This window comes from Ctenopharyngodon idella, chromosome 22 (genome assembly GCF_019924925.1).
Source record: "Ctenopharyngodon idella isolate HZGC_01 chromosome 22, HZGC01, whole genome shotgun sequence".
In the NCBI taxonomy this organism is placed as follows: domain Eukaryota; kingdom Metazoa; phylum Chordata; class Actinopteri; order Cypriniformes; family Xenocyprididae; genus Ctenopharyngodon; species Ctenopharyngodon idella.
In genome coordinates, this window is record NC_067241.1 from 14,211,177 (window position 1) to 14,233,722 (window position 22,546).

The window sequence follows — 22,546 nt, forward strand, 5'->3', positions numbered from 1 at the left end:
CATCCCCACAAGTTGTTTAGGAGAATTTCAAGAAAAATCCTCTTCGCTCATCCAAAAACAAACTCTAGCATATTCAGTTGTCAGACAAAACTGGAACTTCAAACGGGACCAGCTTCTATGGTCAGATGAAACTAAAAAAAGAGCTTTTTGGCAGCAAACCCACCAGATGGGTTTGGTGCACACATGGATAAAAAGTACCCCATGCCCACGGTTAAATATACTGCTGGATCTTTAATGTGGGCCTAATTTTTTGCTGGAGGTCCTGGACATCTTGTTCAGATACATGGTATCATGGATTCTAGCAAATATCAACAGATAAAAATCAAAACCCATTTCTAGCTTCTGCTAGAAATCTTATAATGGGCCGTGGTTGAATCTTCCATCAGGACAATGATCCAAAACAAACACAAAAATGGGTCACAAAATGAAGCTTCTGCCATGGACGTCCCAGTCCCCTGACCTGAACCCTAAAGAAAATGAGTGGAGTGAACTGAAGAGAAGAATCACCAACATGGAGCTGGGAATCTGAAGGATCTGGAGAGATTCTGTATGGAGGAATGGTCTTAATCTCCAAACTCATCAGGCTTTATAGGAGAAGACTCAGAGCTGTTATCTTGGGAAAAGGACGTTGCAATAATTGGGTGCCAATAATTGTGGCTAACGTGAACAAGAGAAAACATTTATTTCATAATGAGATTTCCCCCCACTTTCCAATGTTTTACTTCAATGATAGATTAGAATTTTGTGAATTTTTTGAATGAAAGATCAAAAGGATAAACAATGTAGATTTATTTCCACAGCCGCCTTTGATCATATTTACCAAGGGTGCAAATAATTCAGGAGTTGACTGTAGCTGGTTTGTAATGTTTCATTGTATTGTGCACACAGCTTTACAGTTGAGAGAGTTAATGAAACATACTCTCCCTCTCAAGTGACTTTAGGAAATTCAGTTTAGCGAATTGCTTGGTTCAGGTTAATTAAGTGGTTTAAAAAAAATGCAATATGAGCCCTGTGCTGAAATCCCCGTGGCATTTTACATCTTAAATCATCTATTTTTGACTGTTATATCTGGATGTTTTCTGGTTGTATTCAGTGTAAATTTAACTGTTTAAGTTTGATGCTTTCTCTCTAATTGGGAACTGTTCATGCATGCATTCGTTCAAAAACCCTGATTATTTTTGTGCTGGGAAAATATTGCAGTTTGTAAAATATATGATTTAATAGTTATATACAGCATAACTTTTCAAAAGTGTGAGGTTAATACATTTTATTTAGCATTTATTGATCAAAAATGACAATAAAGACATTTACATTGTTAAATGTAAAAAAAAATGCTGGGTTAAAAACAACCCAAGTTGGGTTGAAAATGGACAAACCCAGCGGTTGGGTTAAATGTTTGCCCAACGTGCTGGACAGTTTTATTTAACTCAACTATTGTTTAAAAATGACTATATGGCTGGCTTAAAATGAACCCAAAATAGGTTGGAAATTAAAAATCAGACACATAATTACTAGAGGCAACAATAATAATCAAAAGGTGAACATTTATTAATAAGCAATTTAATAAATGTTTATTGTTTAATTATTATTCATTAAACTTATTAATAAATGTTAATTTATTAAACATATTAATACATATTAATTTCCAACGTACTTTGGGTTCATTTTAATCAAGCAATACAATAATTTTTAAACAATAGTTGAGTTAAATAAAACTACCCAGCACGTTGGGCAAACATTTAACCCAGTCGCTGGGTTAAAACAACCCAATTGCTGGGTTTGTCCAATTTCATTTTCCATTGCCCAATTTTGGACTTTCCTCATTCTGAGCTGACTTATCTTAATGTTTACTTTTTAACTTTTTTTTTTTTTTAAATAGTATGCAGTATTAGTATATAATTCCATTCCAAACATCATTCCAAGCATCTGTCTGTGTGCTGTTCCTCCAGCAAGCGTGTGTTCCATAGAAGGACAAATGTGTTAATATGAGATTATGAATCCATGTTCTTACCTCACTTATTTAAAACATTCTGACAGCTTGTGCACTCGTGTTCTGCTACGGCTGAGCGCTGCCATGTCTGAATATACAGCTCTGGTCTGACGTATGTAAATGCATTTGTGTGTGTGTGTGTGTGTGTGTGCGCGTAAGGTATTTTCAGTGCTAATTTGTAGATTTAAATACCCATGCCTGTCAGATGCACAGTGCGGTACAGTGGTGGTGTTTGTGTGGTGATGAGACATGGTAATGAGGGATGATCAATGCACAGATTCATTAATCCAGATGTCTTGACAGAACTACAGAACTCGGGTCCATCTATGTATGCACTTTTATGTGCAAGAAACACATGAATAAAATGAATAAAAATGTTTATTGATTAATAATATATATTTAAGAATTCAGTCAAAAATGATAACAAGCACCATAAGAGCAACTTGAGAGAAATATTTAGTCTTTTGAAGCTCTGTGTGATGAACAGATCGAAATTTAAGTCATTTAAGGTGCTCAAACTGTTTTTTTGTTCAGGTGAAAACCCAGTTCACAGGCTGCTAGTCCAACTAATCTAGACCAGTTTGTGGTATATATTTTATATTTTTTACTGTTGTTATTATTATTTTTTTTAATAATTTCCATTTATGCATTTTTGTTTTTTAACTTGTTTTTACATAAAAAGCAATACGAATAATGATAACTATATTTGCGTCCACACCAACGAAAGATAACGGTCTGTTTATTCTAAGCTCACGCGCTGCGGCTTCAAAGTGTGTACAACATGTTTTTGCTGTTCTTGTTGCATTTACACGGCTTTAACCAGCAGATGTCCTCAGCATGCTATGTTTTGAGAGAATAGCTAGTGTAATCGATCTAATCTAACAGTGAATTTAGCTGACGAACTCAATATAGTGGAATAAAAACAACGCCTTGTCTTTTTCACTGCAACTTCAAAGGAAGCAAGATATTGTCGAAACTAGCGCTGGATACCTGAGGTAATTTTATTACACTGTTTGTTAGCCTGACATAATCGTTAATACTTCTCATCATTTATTCCAAGGGTATGACCGATTGTTTTCCATATATCCATTTTCTTTAAAGTATCCTTGAAAAGGGGGTTTGACTTGTCAAAAAGTGGTGGATTTTTCTGGACCTCGGTGATTAACTTCTTCGCAATGTCGTCTGCCATTTTAAATGTGCGAACCCTTAAATTAGAATAGATTCTGATTGGCTGTCAGTGTTTTATCGTTCGACAGCTGGAAAAAAATCGTTCTGAAAGTGATCCCAACGATATCATTTCTTTATATCGTTATCGTTATAGCTGTGGTGTGAACTCTGCTATATTTTTATTTTTAGAACGATTTTTAGAACTATATCTTTATTGTTATCTTTATAGTTATCGTTCTTGGTGTAAACGGGCCTGAAGCCACGGAATAAAAAAATAAAAAAAGTTAATTTCGAGTTTGTATCTCACAACTCTGACTTTTTTTCTTGCAAATCCAAGTTTATATCTTACATTTCTTAGAAGGAAAAACAGAATTGTGAGATATACTCATTATTCTGTCTTTTTTCCTCAGAATTGCGCGTTTATATCCCGCAATTCTGACTTTTTTCCCCTCAGAATTGTGATATAAACTCACTATTGCGAGTTATAAAGTCCGAACTGGGAGATATACACGCAAATGCAGGAAAAAGAGTCAGAATTGTGAGATAAAAATGGCTATGTTTAAAAAATGTTATAGGTTTAAATATTATTTCATGCTGTAACTGCTATGTATGTATGTCCTCTTGAACTGCATATGTGAATATTATGTAGACGTACGGTTTACATCAAATTCATGCTTTAATAGTAGAGTAACCATTGAAGGTTTCATCAGTCCAGTCTGTAACTTGCAACATAAATGTCTGCGTTTTGCTTCAACGACAGTATTCTGTAAAAATGATTTCGGATTCTGACATCCAAAGGCATAACAAAACATTTTTTCTCTTATTCTGTGGATTTTGCTCATTTTCTTCCACTTGTTGCCGCTATTTTTCTGGCACCACTATGCGCGCGCAGCTGCAAGGGACGCAACTGTTTCGTCTGCTCCAAATTGGCATATTATTACCACATTTTTCTATGTTAGTATGGTATAATAGCGCAGATAATCCTGCCCTTAAACTTTTTCATTGATCCTGGTCAGTTCTTAACCAGAATAATATGCAGTATGGATTAGACAGTCTCCACCAAACTAGAGTATATCTACAGCACAGGGCTGATTGTTTGCACTTACTGGATATTTATGCTGAGGATGTGGGAGTGTGTTCGACATCTTGGTGGTTGAGAGTCTAAAAAGCAGTCTGAAAGTCTAAAAAGTACAGAATATTGAGTGAATCAAATGAAAAAGATGGAAAGTTGTCACTGTTTTAAGACTGAAAGCAGGGGGAAGAGATTTTAGACACAGCAGGAGGAAAGAACCTAAGAGCTCCTTTAATCACAAGCTCCCTCAACCCACTTCAGTTTCCCAGCATGCCGAGCTTTAGTGTGATCACAGGATGGGAAACCACTGTAAAGCCTTATTCTGACCACACACACATTCCTTCTGTACTAAAGTAGTACTCCAAAAAGCTGTGAGAACAAGACAAAGATAAGACGGAGAAAGAGACCCGACTGAAGGATGAATAATCCCTTCAGCTCCCTCTAGCTGGCCGTCAGCTCACTCTCTCTCTTTCTCACCCTGACCCAGCTTAGAAATAATAACTTAATTCTTGTTAAACTCTCCTCTCCTCCCTCACACACACTTACAGAAGCAGACAAAGGCAGAATATTAGCTGTCGGAAAGGCTTCCATTAGAGTGGAAGATGGATGGATAAACATGACAGTGAGGTGTTAGACGAGGGTTAAACAGATGGACAAACAGAAAGGGAGAGAGTGAAACAGATGGACAAAGAGGGTGAGAGGCAAACAGCTGAGAAGAGGAGTACAACACAGATGGACATGTAGACTGCCATTGTGTGTGTGCGTGTGTGTGCGCGTGTGTGTGTGTGCGCGTGTGTGTGTGTGCGCGTGTGTGTGTGCGCGTGTGTGTGTGCGTGCGTGCGTGTGTGTGTGGGTTAGAGGGGAAAATCCAGAGAACGGTTATGTCACAATAACGTACATGCATACTTCTCATATTACATCTGCAGTGTTGCCCCATAAGTAGCTTTAATGTGCAATAGTTTACTACTTTTTGTTAGTAGTCTGCAGTGTTGGAGTAGCAGCACTAATTTATTTGTTTAGTAGTGTGCCAGTAATTTAGCTGTATAATATAGCATTTATTTAATTTTTTAAATTTTATTGGAAGGTACCAGGTAATGACCAGTGTTGGTGGTAATGTATTACCAGTAATGTGAGTTATGTAATCAGATTACTTTTTTCAAGTAACTAGTAAAGTAACGCATTACTTTTAAACTTAGAAGAAAACATCTTTTAGTTTTTCAGATAAGTAACCATGTTATTTTGTTTTCCCATTTATTGACTGACAGCTCTCCTGCCTTCATGTTGAGAGAAATCATGAGTAAGTGCAGAGGTGTTGTGTGCGCTGTGTGAACATGATGGATATTGTAGTTCTAGACTAATGCGAACATTTACTCATCTCACTTGCACAAAAACAGACTCGGTATTACTCAAAATGAATAAAAAACAATTACGTTTTTATTTACCAAAGTCTTTGCTGCTGACCTTCGATGATCCAGTTCAATCATACTAAATGACTTTAGATAAACATCACATTTGTGTTTAATCTTTTTGTTTTTATTGCTGAAGTAAGAGTGTTCAATCTTCTTCTCCTGTATCCTATTCTTCTTTAATCCAGAGTTGCAGAGCTGCGCCCTCTACTGTAAGGCTGAATTTGCATTTCCTTCAAGTTTAAAGGGTTAGTTCACCCAAAAATGAGATTTCTGTCATTAATTACTCACCCTCATGTCGTTCCACACCCGCAAGACCTTCGTTCATCTTCAGAACACAAATTAAGATATTTTTGATGAAATCCGATGGCTCAGTGAGGCCTCCATTGCCAGCAAGATAATTAACACTTTCAATACCCAGAAAGCTACTAAAGACATATTTAAAACAGTTCATGTGACTGCAGTGGTTCAACCTTAATGTTATGAAGCGACGAGAATACTTTTTGTGTGCCAAAAAAAACCAAAATAACGACTTTATGTGATGGGTGATTTCAAAACACTACTTCATGAAGCTTCGAAGCTTTACGAATCTTTTGTTTCGATTCAGTGGTTCAGAGCGTGTATCAAACTGCCAGAGTCACGCACTCCAGTGGTGAACCATTGAAACTTCGAAACACTTATGATGTAACGAAGCCTTGTTTAATGAAATCATGTGACTTTGGCACTCCGAATCCCTGATTTGAAACAAAAGATTTGTAAAGCTTCATGAAGCAGTGTTTTGAAATCGTCCATCACTAGTTATTGTCATACAGTCATTATTTATTTATTTTTTTTGCCGCACAAAAAGTATTCTCATCGTTTCATAACATTAACATTAACCACTGTAGTCATGTGGACTACTTTAACGATGTCTTTACCTTTCTGGGATGGCAGGCGTGACACAAATGTATTTTTTTGTTATTTAAAGGGCGTGTTAGTAATATGTGCCTATAGGCGGGTGCACAGTGCGCATACACTTTGCTTGTTACACACAAAGGGATGTGCAGCAGCACACAAACCTGCCAAATATTAAAAATAAAAGGATTCCTCTCTGGAGATGCATTCAGTCTTTCCGGTTGCAAATTCCTCCATGTAAATAGCAATCTGCCATGGTGCAAGCACACCTGGCTTTTAAAGGGAATGGGAGATGATAATCTTTTTGCACATAATGCCCAAAACACACCCATGACTCATTAAGAGAACAGGTACAAAAAAAGTGGATTCAGACGCCCTAAGTGCACCTGCGCCATGCGCTTCAGATCATACACTACGATCATTAAAATAGGGCCCTTGGTTTTGTCAAATTGTCTTTACATTTGACAAAAATAGAACTTTTATTATTATTACTACTATTATTATTATTATTAAAAAACAAACAAGCAAGCCCATCCCAGGTAAGAAAAAGAATTGCAAAAGTAACATAACACATTACTTTCCATAGAAAGTAACTAAATAACGCAATAAGTTACTTTTTTAGGGAGTAATGCAATATTGTCATGCATTACTTTTAAAGGTAACTTTCCCCAACACTGGTAATGACCATAAATGGTCCAGCTAGAAGAATGAAAAAGGTAATTAATTAAATTTTTTTAAAAAATTTATTTTTATTTTTTTTTTTAATTTTTTTGGTAATTGACCATTCAATCATCACTTAAAAATCACAATGAATACATTAATAATAATAAATCATTTATTTATTTAATTTTAATTTTTGGAAGCTAGCTCGAACCATGCAATAAGATAACCACATGAAAGGAAATTCAGTTTTAAATCATATAATTTTTTTGTAAGTAACCATTCAGTCATAACCTAAAATTATGATGATAGTTTGATAATCATTTATTTATATATTTATTTGTTTGTTTGTTCATTTATTTTAATGCTACTGATTAATTTTAGTGAATCGGTTCGTTTGTACAGTCAATGCAGATTAATCTATTCGATAAATGATTCACTGATGCATGTCCATGTTGTATCAATGGACTCCTTGAGTTTTAGGTCTACTTATTTAAATGCTGCTGCTACATTGTAGTAACTAGCTTCATTAACCAAATCGAGTCCCTGTGCAGTATTTTAGGTCTTCCTTTTTCTTTTCACATTGGATCATGGACAATATTCTGTAGCATGTCACATGTATGTTCTATTTAGTTCATTTTCCGTCATGTCTATATCAGTTCACATTAGTTGCTATGGTTTCTGATTAGTTAATCTTCATCCAGCTGTTCCTGTTTAGTTCCCTCATTTAGCTTGTGTATTTATTCTCCCTCTTTTGTTCAGTCCCTTGTCAGTTCTCGTTCGTATTATATGGTGTATTTCTGTATTTCATCACCACTCTCATCGTGTGCTTTCTCGTTATCACCAGAGCGTTACATAGCATCAGTCAGTGTACATATTGATTGTACTATAAATCAGTGCATTATGGCAAAGACTATAGATATACAAACACGGTGCACTCCTATTACTTACTGTATGAAGGGAGAAACTGCAACACGCAGTGTGGCAGAAGAAGTCCCGCCTTCTAAATAAAAGAGGCAATCGCTGATTGGTAAGGTCATTGCATTACTGCAGCTGCCGTTAGAAGTGTAACCATGACCGTAAAAAAAGATGGACGCCGCGACGTCGCTTCCTTCCATTGTAATGAACTGAACGTAAAACGTACGACGATGGGCGCTGACACATTACGCAAAAACGTCAGTTTGGAGCCTGGGCATGCGCAGAAGGAATCGTCAGTGGAGCCCGGAGGCGGAGCCGCAGTGTCAAACTTCCTCCCAAACGCTCGCACGCCCAATTAAACCACACCCCCTGAACTTCTCATTTGACTGGCTTGCTAAAATAAGGTAAATACAACAACTAACGACTTAAATTTAAAAACACATAATAATATACTATATATTGAAAAACAGTAGTGACGTAGGCTATTTTTTTAATTATTTAAAATGAACAACTAGCAAAATTAACGATCTTTAGTTCATGCAGTCTGTTTTAACTAAGTTAGCATCATTATGGTGAGCACATGCATTTACTTTTTCTCATATAAAAGAAATATATTTGAATGGATTGTTGGTTTAATTTTTGTTATCTTCATTTTAGGAGTAACGTTAGAAATGTCGTCAACAAATAAATTACTAGTGATAACTACAATACATTGGGATAGGTCAAAACAACATGTCGTAATTAATGTATTTTAAATCAATTTAAAATTTAAAAATTCTACCTATAAAATAATATTCTGTTTCTTGAGCAATAATATTTTTGAAACAGCAAATTCAGTAGAGAAACTCAATAATATGCCACTAGAAACGACTCTAAAATGTCAGAAACGGTCCTGCCATTTTAAATCAAGTTGAACTAACGTTACAGGAGATCGATTGCTGTAGACAGTGCTCTATAATTAATTAGAGTAGGCTATCATTAGTTTTGTCCTGCTAATTATTATTTTATACACATAAAAATAATTAGTAACTGCCAGATATTGATGACCTGCTTTTTCCCGTCATGGCTAACGTTAGGCGTGTTATCTTAGCTAATAACATTTATTAATTAGCTTATAAAGCCCACATTTAACGTTACCGAAAAAAGCTCAGTGATCCGTCAGATCCTGTAGGTCGGTTAGTACAGTTTACTGCTGAACAACTCATTTTGTTGGTGTGAAATAACACAGAAATCGAAAATTAATAGTTAGTTATATACTTTCAGTCTCCCCTCGAAGCTCCGACAGTTCTCAGAGAAGCTGTCAATCACAACTGTCAATCATAACGACACGCCCCGTTTCTATAACATCAAATTGCTAGCTAAAATCAAACTTATCACAAAAACGAACAATTGAACGTATATCAGCGTGATAACAACTACCTTAAATGACCAAAACCATCTTTCGGAAAATTGTGTAATTTAAAAAAAGTGTAATTTATTTTTTTATTTTGACTCAAGTCCTGTTCGTTTACATGGAGAGGGCAGGGTTTATGACCTGTACTGCATCCAGCCACCAGCGGCCTGAAAAATAAGCTTTATTAATGCTATTTGAGCATAAGAAACAACATTTATGGTACAGATCATTTTTAAAACATATTATTTAATTGTGAGTTCGGCAAGCGGTTCTTGAGATTTCAGTATGCCCCCATTCAAATAGATAGGACTTGGTCTTGGATGCACAAAATAGCAGCCAGGAGGCATTTCAAATATGGCCACAGAGTTTCCTTTCCTCTTTTTTTAAATCATTATTTAATCAGATTACGAAGTTTTTAAATGTTTTTACACATACTGGATTAAAAATGCAACAGCTAATGCAACCCCCCGCAGTAATGACAGGCTGCGTTGTTTACATTTATAAAAAATCAAATGCAATATGCAGTGAACACTGTGCAGTATACAGTAAACATAACACTATTCTGTTGTGTTCTTCATAGCCAAAGCATGTTTGGTTTTACAGGTTTATTTGGCACATTTATGTTCCATGTTCCTCACAGATCCCCTGTGACCTTATTGGTCGGCTGAGCTAATGAATTTTCTGCCCGGCCAATCATCATCCCCGTATCAGTCTAAAAACACCTGGTGCTCCTCGTATCAGACACACTGGATATCTGGATACAGAGGTCTTTTTTTGCCCCTGGTGAAAGGTGCCCTTTCACAGCGATCCTGGATTAGTCTGCCTGCCCAGAGCTCAACCACAGCAATTATGACTTTGTCGGAAAGTATTAAAAGGGAAATGCCTTTCTATTAGTAATGGCTGCAAAAACAAGGAAGCTGCACATATATTACGGACAGTTTTTCTTCATATCATTTTTTTTTTATACTCGGATATTAAATTTGTGTGGTTAGGCCTTGGAGGATCTCAGTTACTGAAAACAACAAACACATCTCATTACCTCATGGAGTTATTTATTCACATGGAACCAGACGGTCTCTTAAGTCATTATCTTCACGGGATGTTTTTAGAAAAGAATATTATCCAAGTGAGAAAATAGCATTAGATTTATGCAACACCTTCTGTAGTGCCTGTGTACTGTATACATTATAAATTTAGGGGATATTGTTCTTCATATCTCAAAGTCTACTTCATTGTATTACAATACATATCATATTATATTTATACTGTATACAGGCTTCACAGAAATGGAATTTGCTGATGATTTTGTGAACATATTTTGTGTTTTTCTGCCTTTTATTCATTCCTCCAGCTTCATTCGAGTGTGGACAGGGGTGATGGCCGAACGAAATACATTTTAAAAGGAGAAGGGGCCGGTTCAGTGTTCGTCATTGACAGCAGGACGGGGAATATCCACGTCACCAAGCCCCTCGACCGCGAGGAGAAGGACCAGTACCGCCTTATCGCCACGGCAACAGACCGACAGACCGGCCGAGCCCTGGAGCCATCCTCCCAGTTCATCATCCGCGTGCAAGACATCAACGATAACCCACCTGTGTTCCAGGGCGGCCCGTACAGCGCCACCGTGCCTGAGATGGCCAACATCGGTACTGCGCACGCAAATGCCCTCTGACTGCTGTCACTGGGAGAGCTGTGTTTGGAAGAAAAGATGGAGGGTCACATGCTTATTGAACCTTGACTTTGTTGAAAATATCTCTTTTTTCATCTCTCTCTTTTTCCCTAGGCACATCGGTTATTCAAGTGACAGCCACAGATGCTGATGACCCAACCTATGGGAGCAGTGCCAAACTGGTGTATTCAGTGATTCAAGGCCAGCAGTACTTCACCGTGGACCCGCAGTCAGGTGTGTTCTGTTGTATTCTGCAATATTCACCAGAGATTAGAAATGCAATATTTCTCATTTTTAAGTAAAGGGTGATTGACTGCTGGGCTGTGGTCCAACAACATCATTAAACACAGGCTCTCAGCTCTGAAAACATGAATATGTTTAAATGTGCACCAGTAATGCGATTATTTCCCATATTCAGAGTAAGGACGTAATGGCAGTAAGATGTTTACATGACACGAGCAAACCTTGTCTCAAGATGCACACCCTTAAAGGGTTAATTCACCCAAAAATTAAATTTCTGTCATCATTTACTCACCCTCATGTCGTTAAAAACCCGTAAGACCCATACATTTATCCACTAACCATTCAGAAATGTCCAGTATCGTTCTAGTAACTTCTTCCTGAAAGGGGGTCGGGAGCAGCAGCTCATTTGCATATAAAGGGACAAACACAAAAACGGCGTGTTTTTGCTCACACCCAAATAGGGGCAAATTTGACAAGCTATAATAAATGATCTGTGGGGTATTTTGAGCTGAAACTTCACAGACACATTCTGGGGACACCAGAGACTTATATTACATCTTGTGAAAAGGGTCATAATAGGTCTCCTTTAATGACAGAAATGTCATTTTTGGGTGAACTAATGTCCTAATTAAACTAAGGCCTAATCCTGGCTTAATCTAAGCCCTGTCTGTGAAACCTTTTACTCAAGTTTTGGAATTGGTGAACTTGTAATCAGTCATTTTCGCTGTAAGGAATCTCTACTTTTACTTGAGAGTGGTTTTCAAGTACTCATTACACTGCAAGTGCATGGAAAATTAAAGGACGAATAATTAAAAATGATCATGAATCTTAAGACCAGAATTTAAATGTAACATTTTCACTTTAAAACAATTGAAAGAAATTTGTTTTCTATTGCATTCTCCAAAAGATTTCATTAATTTCCATTCCTTGAACAGTTTCTAATCCCTTCTGTTAACTATATTGTATTGTTTTTTTAATGATTAGAATAATATTCGATATTGACTATATACTATTCTATTTACTAAATGATGAAAACTGACTTCATTTTCTATTGTATTCTGTATTATTGTCTACATTCTATACTACTGAAGTTGAAGTTGATGACCAGATTCTGCAGTATTTTGTTAGATTCTGTTCTTTAAATTATGAATATTGACTAGATTCTATTCTATTCTATTCTATTCTGTTCTATTCTATTCTAGGTCCATATATCAGCTGATCAGTTTTCAGGGCTCCAGCAGAAAAGAATGATCTATTTTATGTATTTGTGAATTTTCTAGATACATTAAATGTTAAGTTTTCTTTACAAAACGTTTTGTCCCTTAGAATTTTTTTTTTCTTTAGAAAAAGCAAATATTATTTTAAACAGTATATATACACTACCATTTTTTTTAAGAAATACATTTATTAGGATGCATTCATTTGATCAAAAGTGACAGTAAAGACATATATAATCTCTTTTTATTTCAAATAAATGTTGTGGTTTTTTAACATCCTATTCTTCAAAGAATCCTATAGTTTCCACAAAAATATAAAGCAGCAAATCAGCATATTAGAATGATTTCTGAAGGATCATGTGACACTGAAGACTGGAGTAATGATGCTGAATATTCAGCTTTGATCACAGGAATAAATTACATTTTAAAATGTATTTAAATAGAAAATATTTATTTTAATATTTCACAATTATACTGTCTTTACTGTATTTTTGATCAGATGTGTAGAACACATCATAAAAAAGCAAACTTTTAAGTTTGCAAGGCATAAAAACGTATGTACAATAAATGTAACATTTTCAGTGCTGGTATGTCAGAATAAGTGACTGTTCCATCTACTGTAAGATTTGTTTGATCCATTAGTCATGAAGTCAGATCTGTATTTGCTCCAGCAGTGTGATGGTGTAGGTTGTTCAGTGTGATTCCTTTTAATTCACTTCAGTTTAACCTAATTACCTTACTGGCATGAAAATTGGTCAGTATTGCCAAAGTGAGATGTGCTGTGAGTGATCTGCTCCTGTCTCTGTCTCTCTCTGTGTCTCTGTAGGTATAGTGCGCACGGCGGTCCCAGATATGGACAGAGAAGCTCAGGCGCAGTACCAGGTGGTGCTCCAGGCAAGAGACATGGGCGGCCATCAAGGAGGTCTGACAGGGACCACCACTCTCACTGTGCACCTCAGTGACGTCAATGACAACCCACCGCGCTTCACTCAAAGTGAGTCACACACCCAGCTCTGTTCCAGAACACATCAAAAACCAGTCCAATCTAGTCTGTCTACTGTAGTTTACTTCACTCTACTGCTCTGTTCTGTTCTGTTCTATCCTATTCTATTCTATTCTATTCTATGAAGGATCATATCTGCTCTTCTCCACTGTACTGCTCTATTCTATTCTATTCTATGAAGGATCATATCTGCTCTACTCCACTGTACTGCTCTATTCTATTCTATCCTATTCTATTCTATTCTATTCTATGAAGGATCATATCTGCTCTTCTCCACTGTACTGCTCTATTCTATTCTATTCTATTCTATTCTATGAAGGATCATATCTGCTCTACTCCACTGTACTGCTCTATTCTATTCTATCCTATTCTATTCTATTCTATTCTATGAAGGATCATATCTGCTCTTCTCCACTGTACTGCTCTATTCTATTCTATTCTATTCTATTCTATTCTATGAAGGATCATATCTGCTCTATTCCACTGTACTGCTCTATTCTATTCTATTCTATTCTATTCTATGAAGGATCATATCTGCTCTACTCCACTGTACTGCTCTATTCTATTCTATTCTATTCTATGAAGGATCATATCTGCTCTACTCCACTGTACTGCTCTATTCTATTCTATCCTATTCTATTCTATTCTATGAAGGATCATATCTGCTCTTCTCCACTGTACTGCTCTATTCTATTCTATTCTATTCTATGAAGGATCATATCTGCTCTACTCCACTGTACTGCTCTATTCTATTCTATTCTATTCTATACTATTCTATGAAAGATCATATCTGCTCTACTCCACTGTACTGCTCTATTCTATTCTATCCTATTCTATTCTATGAAGGATCATATCTGCTCTACTTCACTGTACTGCTCTATTCTATTCTATTCTATTCTATTCTATGAAAGATCATATCTGCTCTACTCCACTGTACTGCTCTATTCTATCCTATCCTATTCTATTCTATATTCTATTCTATGAAGGATCGTATCTGCTCTACTCCACTGTACTGCTCTATTCTATTCTATATTCTATTCTATGAAGGATCATATCTGCTCTACTCCACTGTACTGCTCTATTCTATTCTATTCTATTCTATGAAAGATCATATCTGCTCTACTCCACTGTACTGCTCTATTCTATTCTATCCTATTCTATTCTATTCTATTCTATGAAAGATCATATCTGCTCTACTCCACTGTACTGCTCTATTCTATCCTATTCTATTCTGTTCTATTCTATGAAGGATCATATCTGCTCTACTCCACTGTACTGCTCTATTCTATCCTATTCTATTCTAGCCTGTCTAGTCTATTTATACCATTAAATCTATTCCAGTTTATTTGATTGTACTGTTGTCTGTCTTAGTCCAGTCTAGTGTAGTCTACTAAGCTTTGTTTTATTTTAGTTTGAATAGTCTACTTTAGTCTACTTTGGTGTAAGCAAATCCACTGGAGGCAAGTCTTGACGAACCCAAGTGCAGATTTATTTCCATTTACAATAGTCCAAACTTGATAAAACATAAAACAAAGGCTTGGCTTGGCTTGGCTTGGCTTGGCTACATGTACATGTACATCACCAACAGTGGTACACAGACAATACTTGACCAGGGACATGGCAAACATGAGGGCTTAAATACACAGAGACTAATCACTAAAGAAGACACACCTGCGAACATAATCAAGACAATTAACCAATGACAACACAACACAAGAAGCACGTGACATGACATGGGAGCACATGGCAAACCAGGAAACATTAAAACATGACAATGACTAATTACAAAATAAGACAAGAAACAAGAAACATGAACAAAACCAAAACTATACTTGACATTTGGTCTGGTCTAGTCCAGTCTAGTGTACTCTGTTATATTCTGGTCTAGTCTATCTACTCTAATCTACTCCACTTTACTGTTCTATTCAATTCTATGAAGGATCATATCTACTCTATTCCACTAATCTGTTCTAGGCTAGTCTAGTCTACTGAGCTTTGTTTTATTCTAGTTTTATAATCTGGCCTAGTCTATTTTAGTTCAGTCTAATTTACTTTATTTTTTAGTCTTGTCTATATACTCCAATCTATTCCACTTTATTGTTCTGTTCTGTTTAAGATATTTTATTCTATTGTCTAATCTACTAGATTGTACTTCTCAATTTTATTCTAATCTGTTCTAGTCTAGCCTACAGAACTCTATTCCATTCAAGTCATCTAATCTGGTCTGGTCTAGTCTAGTCTACTCTGTTATGTTCTATTCTAGAGTAGTCTGTCATTTTCTAGTCTCGTCTAGTGTCCTCTATTCTATTCTATTCTATTCTATTCTACAGCACTGTTTTGTTCTAGGTTTTTTAGTGTACTGAACTTTTTTTCCCCCATTCTAGTCATCTAATCTGATCTGGTCTAGTCTACTCTGTTATGTTCTATTCTAGAGTAGTCTGTCATTTTCTATTCGATTCGATACGATTCTATTCTGTTCTATTCTACTATATGGCACTGTTTTATTCTAGGTTTTCTAGTGTACTGAACTTTTTTTTGTCTAGTCTATCATATTCTGGTCTCGTCTAGTGTTCTCTGTTCTGTTCCAGTCTGTTTTAGTCAAATTTTTTCCCATGTACTCTGTTTCAGAGAATATAAACTCTGATTCAATAGCTATTTGGTTGTGAAGATCAAAGAGTCGTGGTGTGGGCTCTTTATATCCCTGTCAGCATGTACGCTGTCCATTAGCTGCTCTAATGACACACAGTGCACTGTTTGCTAACATCACAAGTGCTTTTTCCACGTCCGCAGACTAACCAGCAGGAAGAGAAGAGATGTGGGCGTTCAGGTTTGTGTGTGACATGATGTAACCTTTTGAAATGGATTCATGCTTTATTTCTCTTCTACTTTAAATCTCCCTGTCCTATTTTCCTGACTGCTCTTCTGTCCACTTGTTAACCGCAGCGAGCTTATTACACACGTTCTATTCATGCAGCGGATGCGGTCTTATTGCAGTAATTGATTGACAGCTCAAAGACGTGAGTGGTGGTTTGGAGACTGTGGGCGTGATGTCAGCAGATGACACACGAGGGACTGACTTGCCTCTGCTGTATTATATTCTGTCTGATTGGGATGCGATCTTATCAGTCGTACACTAGAGTCATGACGTACACAATTACTTAGCCGCATAAATTGTATCCCCAGTCAGAATTTTCCAAAATAGATTATTTCCCTAGAAATGTGTAATAATGTTAGTTGAATATTACAGCGTATCATATTTGTTGTGTTTCAATTATAGATTCACTTGTGTTCATCGGCTCCTTGAATCAATCTTTCTTAATCACAAGTGCTCAAACCACCTGTTGTTTGTTTCTCTTACAAAAATGTGCTTTTTTATTTAGTACTGCCCTGAAATAGAAGACAAAATAATTGACATAAATATCTTGTTATTAGTTTTATAAATATTGGTTGTTTAATATCGCATGTTGCCTTCTTGAGCGTCAATAACTGCTTGTAATAGTTATTTGAGTCCCTGAGAAAAGTTTCAAACAGTCAATGATTAATTCAGAAAACATTTTGACATTAGTTAAATCATTTTACTAATAGCTGATTCATACTTTAAACTCTATATTAGGCTCATAGGTTTGTGATTAAAGCCAGCGGCTTGATAGTGAAAACAGTTTACAACCAAATGGAGTGATGAATTCTGCTCATCTTACCATCTAATTGTAATCCTGAATCCGCAACCACTTATTCCAATTATTATGAGAGAGCACCATCTCTCAAATTCATAGTGAATTTGCTGTCTTGAATATAAAGAAGATATTTGCATCTGAAGATGAAATGGTAATGCGTTTATGCTAACTTGTTTACAATACAATTAACACTGACTTCATGTTATGGGAAGTAAAAAGGGTCTTTCATAGACTAACCAACTCTTATGGCCGTTTTGATTAATGAGGTGATTAAAATTTGAGGCTGGTCTAGTAGATTAGTTGCGGTTGTTGATTTCTGCACATTTTAAAACCATTAAATTATGCATACTGGGCTGTTTTATTCACTGCCCCTGGTCATCCAGTTTTTTTATTTATTTATTTTTTTTAACAAAGTTTATAAAGTTTGTAATATATTAAATAAAGTTTGCTTCAATGTAGCATATCAAGTAAAAATCGTAAAAAAAAAAAAAAAGACTTCATTAACATCCAATCCTGCTCAACTAATATTAAATATTAAAATATTAAAACTGTGTATGACCCACTTGGTCATGCTTAAAAAATTCCAGCCTAAAATCAGATGGCTAATGGTTTCAAATGGCTAATTAAAAATCGGATAATGAGAAAAAAAAAACATGCCAGAGCATTAAATTGTCGCCTTTTTCTGGATTTTTAATTAAAAGAAGCAGTACTGGAGCCTCTGGGCCTTTTTTCTCAGTTCTTGGGGGTCCTTTAGCACTGATAACTAACCAGTAAACTGGTCTTTTTGAACTATTCATTAAAAGAACCGACTCATAAGAGTCATACCTTTGGCATTCAGAGTAGCATGGTCATGCTGCCGCTGTATATATTTGATTTACTACAAAGAACTGCGTCATATGTATGTTAGCTTGTTTCCGCCACTAAATAAAAAATAAAAAAGGTAATTGCGACTTATCTCGTAATTTTGACTTTATAACACAAAATTGCGAGTTTATATCTCACAATTTTGAGAAAAGTCAGAATTGTAAGAAAAAAGTCAGAATTTTATAGCTCGCAATTGTGATTTTTTTTTTTTTTTGTATCTCGCAATTCTGACTTTATATCTCACAATTGTGATTTTTTTTTTTGTATCTCGCAATTCTGACATTATAACTCGCCATTCTGACTGTATTTCTCGCAATTCTGAGAAATGAAGTCAGAATTGTGATATAAACTTGCAATTGTGAGGAAAAAAAGTCAGAATTGCAAGGAAAAAAGTCAGAATTGCGAGAAAAAAAGTCTGAATTGCAGGAAAAAAGTAAGAATTTTATAACTCGCAAATGTGATTTTTTTTTATTTTTTATATCTCACAATTCTGACATTATAACTCGCCATTCTGACTGTATTTCTCGCAAATCTGAGAAAAGAAGTCAGAATTGTGAGATATAAACTTGCAATTGTGAGGAAAAAAGTCATAATTGCAAGAAAAAAAGTCAGAATTGCAAGAAAAAACTCAGAATTTTATAACTCGCAATTGTGATTTTTTTTTTTTTTGTATCTCAATTCTGACATTATAACTCGCCATTCTGACTGTATTTCTCGCAATTGTGAGCTTATATCTCACAATTCTGAGAAAAAAAGTCAGAATTGCGAGAAAAAAAATCTGAATTGTTGGAACTGCTTTGTTCAATATTTTTTGTGTAAGCCTTTGATTTGACTGACTTGATTCATCTAGATGAGCGCAAAGGTGGATTTTCCATATGAAACTGAGTAATTTGTTTATTTATTTATTTTTGCTATTTGTATTTGCATTTACTTTACCGAGGCGACATAAAAATGTGTTTATGCATCCATAAAATAAGGGATTTTACTACTAGACCAAAATACTGAAAGCAAAGCATGTTTGTGCGAGTCTGTGGGCAGCGCAGCATTATGTGCAGTGATATGGAAATAAAACAAACTAGACATTGACTTATAAAGTCACTTATTGTGACTTTTTTTTCTTGCCACAATAATATATGAAATTACCCTCATTTGGGATTTTTTTCTAAGAAATAGACATGCATTTAATGGAATTGATTTGATTAATTACTACATCATATCATGTAAAATAGCATATTGTGTAAATTTAATTTGTAATCATCTGACAGCTTTAAAGAGACACCCACTCTTTCAGTTTTTAGCACAGAAGAGAATTAATCAGTTATAATGTCACACGGTGACATACAGTGGATAAAGAGCACATACTGCTGTTACTATTTCTGGCATATATAGATAGATATGGCATAAATCATAAGAGTATGATATTCTGATGTTCAGCCGATGCGCTCGTTTGCACATCTGAAACTGCATGATCACAGAAATGCTGGTTCAAATACGGCCTGCATGTTCGTTTTCTGATCCTGTTTTTGTTCTTTCTCTCTCTTCCTCCACTGAACTATATAATAAAAGACAAAAAGGCCTATAAATAAAATATTAGGGGGGGGAAAACATGTTAAACCATGTTAAAGATCATGTTAAAAACATATTTCATTGATCTCTTATAGTAATACTTTAAAGGGTTAGTTCACCCAAAAATGAAATTTCTGTCATTAATTGTTCACCCTCATGTCGTCCCACACCTGTAAGACCTAGGAGCTGTACTGTACTTGCATGATTGAAAATAGCGTTATGAATATGCTTCCTGATTAAACTTATTTGCTTTAAAGGGTAAATTCAGATCTTGTAGCCTTTTCCAATGAGTTAAATCAGGTACATTAGATTGGGAAGCCATCTGAATTGTGTATGGTCCAGTGATTGTGTACGATGATCCTCTTCAGTGATCCGCTCTATAGGATCCGACAGTGATCACAGAGTGAAGTCACTGAGCATCTTAACCTTATATCCTGCGTGTCTCTTGGGATACTGTGCTTTATTTCCAGGTCTGGCCTGTGTGTTACTGACGTTGTGTCCTGGTGTGTGGATTGAGTCCCGACTCTCAGCAGGAGCTGATTCACAGTGTTGTGAAAAGTGTCACTGAATCTCTCAAACAAGCCTTGTACCCACTGACCCGTGATCCGTCACTGCCTTCATTCTCCGTGCGGCTCTCTCGAAGTGCTAAAAACCTCTGCGCTGTGTGTTTAAAGGAGAGATATGAAAGTGTGGTTTGGTGTTGTGGTGGTGGGAAGCTTCTGTGTACGTGTGGACGAAATATTTGATGATTTCCATGGAGATATGATGAGTACGGTATGTGCTGTGTGTGTGAGATATCAAAGTTTGAGAGGTGAGTGTGAGTGACTGTGGATTTGATAAGGCTTATGGGTTTCTGTCAGTCCATATCCGTCGACTTTAATAAATGCGTGTGTGAGTGAGTAAACAAAGCCTGAAGCCATTCACAGCGTCTGAGTCACCTCTGAGCAAGAGAGGTCCGGTGAGTTGGTGCGAGACTGAGACTCGTAACTCAGTGTGGCCCTCCAAGTTCAACGGTTCTGCTTCTTCATGGTACACTCTAAAAATTGCTGGGTTAAAAACAACCCAGTTTAGGTTATTTGGCAACCCAGAGCTGGGTCAAAATTAGTCAAACCCAGTGTTGGGTTGTTTTTACCCAGCTGGCTGGGTTAAATGTTTGACCCAACATGCTGGGTTGTTCTATTAAACTCAACTATTGATTAAAAATTACTATATTGCTGGCTTAAAATGAACCCAAAATATGCTGAAAATTAAATTCACACACAGAATTACTTGAGGAACAGCACAGGCAACAATAATAATCAAAATGTGAACATTTATTGATAAGCAAGAACACCCAGGAATGTACAAAAATATATGCAAGAGTTAAAACAACGTGTACATGGTGTTTGCGAGTGAAAAAGTGCAGAAAACGAATGACAACTCAATTATACAGCTAAACGAAATTGCTTTTTAAAAGTTAAATATTTAACTTGCGTTTGAAAACAAATTTGACCATATTTCACTCATTTTATTCTCACGCCAACGAACAACGATATGCTTAAAACGGAGAAGTTTTTCCTTTGAGTTTTCTACGTGCATACGACACCATTGTCAAAACGATCCCCACGGATCCGTGAAAACGACTAAAAATGCTGTATTCTGCTGCCAGGCCATTAGATGGCGATGAAACACTATAGACTGAGCATGTAATAGCATGTGCATGACGTCATCGTTTCCACAGATTCACATTTTTGTTGTTTACATGGAGACCGTTTTCAAAAACTTGCATTTTCAGGCCACCAAAACGCTGTTGTCGTGTAAATGAACGGCCAAAACACATTAAAAGTTTTACGTTTTTAGTTGAAAACGGTTTCGTGTAAATGGCCCATAAAGGTGATGATACACAGGGCAACTTTCTGAGCAATGTTGCTTGGGCACTTTCCCATTGAGAATGGGCAACAAATTTTTATCTGGATACATTAGATCAAAAAATTTTTTGCCCATTCTCAATGGGAAAGTGCCCAAGCAACATTGCTCAGAAAGTTGCCCTGTGTATCATAACCTTAAGGGTTTCTGCTCGGTTTCTGCCAGGGTTGCCAGGTTTTCACAACAAAACCAGCCCAATTGCTAATCAAAACTAGCCCAAAACTAGCCGAAACTTGTGATCCCCTGGCAAAAATTGCGTTCCGGGGGGTAAAATCCATGTTTTTGGCGGGGTTCCCCTGGTAAAATTCGCATTACAGGGGCTAAATATCATGTTATTTGGGGTCGATTCAACTTGCTGCAGCAGTGTTAAAGTAGCCCAATTTCACTGAAAAATCGTGGACTTGGCAAAACTGTCTAGTAAACTAAGCCACCGCTGGATTGTTGAGTCAGAGGGCGGCAGTGTTGCCAAGTCCGTGGTTTTCCGTGGAATGGGGCTACTTTTACACTGTTGCTGCGGTTGTCTTTCATGTCCTCGGGTTGAAGCGACCCCAAATAACATGATATTTAGCCCCTGGAATGCGAATTTTACCAGGGGAACCTTCCAAAGAAGCGGATTTTACCCCCTAGGGCGGGTTTTGCTGTGAAAACCTGGCAACCCTGGCGGGTGGGGAGGGGGTGTATTGTTTCAACTGTTAGTGAGATTGACCAGCCTACCCAACCATGGAAAAAATAACTCAACAAAATGACCCAACAGGCTCAACCCAGCGTTTGGGTAGAGAAAACAACCATTATGCTTCTTAATTTCAGTCAAATGCATGTTAACCACACAATGCTTATACAACGCTTCCCTGATAAAAATACAGATGCAAACAAACTGTTTCTCCTGTCATGTTTGTGAATGATTC

General features: G+C 36.4%; 1 protein-coding gene across 3 annotated transcripts in view; it reads left to right on the forward strand.

Moving 5' to 3' along the window:
• The window catches only part of LOC127505237 (cadherin-11), a 75,389-nt gene that overhangs the window by 31,189 nt on the left and 21,654 nt on the right, over positions 1 to 22,546 (forward strand). For 2 of the 3 annotated variants that reach the window (XM_051880648.1, XM_051880649.1), the window contains exons 3-5: positions 10,852 to 11,146; positions 11,284 to 11,403; positions 13,456 to 13,623. In XM_051880648.1, coding sequence (XP_051736608.1) covers positions 10,852 to 11,146; positions 11,284 to 11,403; positions 13,456 to 13,623 — 583 coding nt within the window. Of the gene's footprint in view, positions 1 to 10,051; positions 10,627 to 10,851; positions 11,147 to 11,283; positions 11,404 to 13,455; positions 13,624 to 22,546 lie in introns of those variants that run through there. The other variant, XM_051880650.1, reaches the window with a different exon arrangement.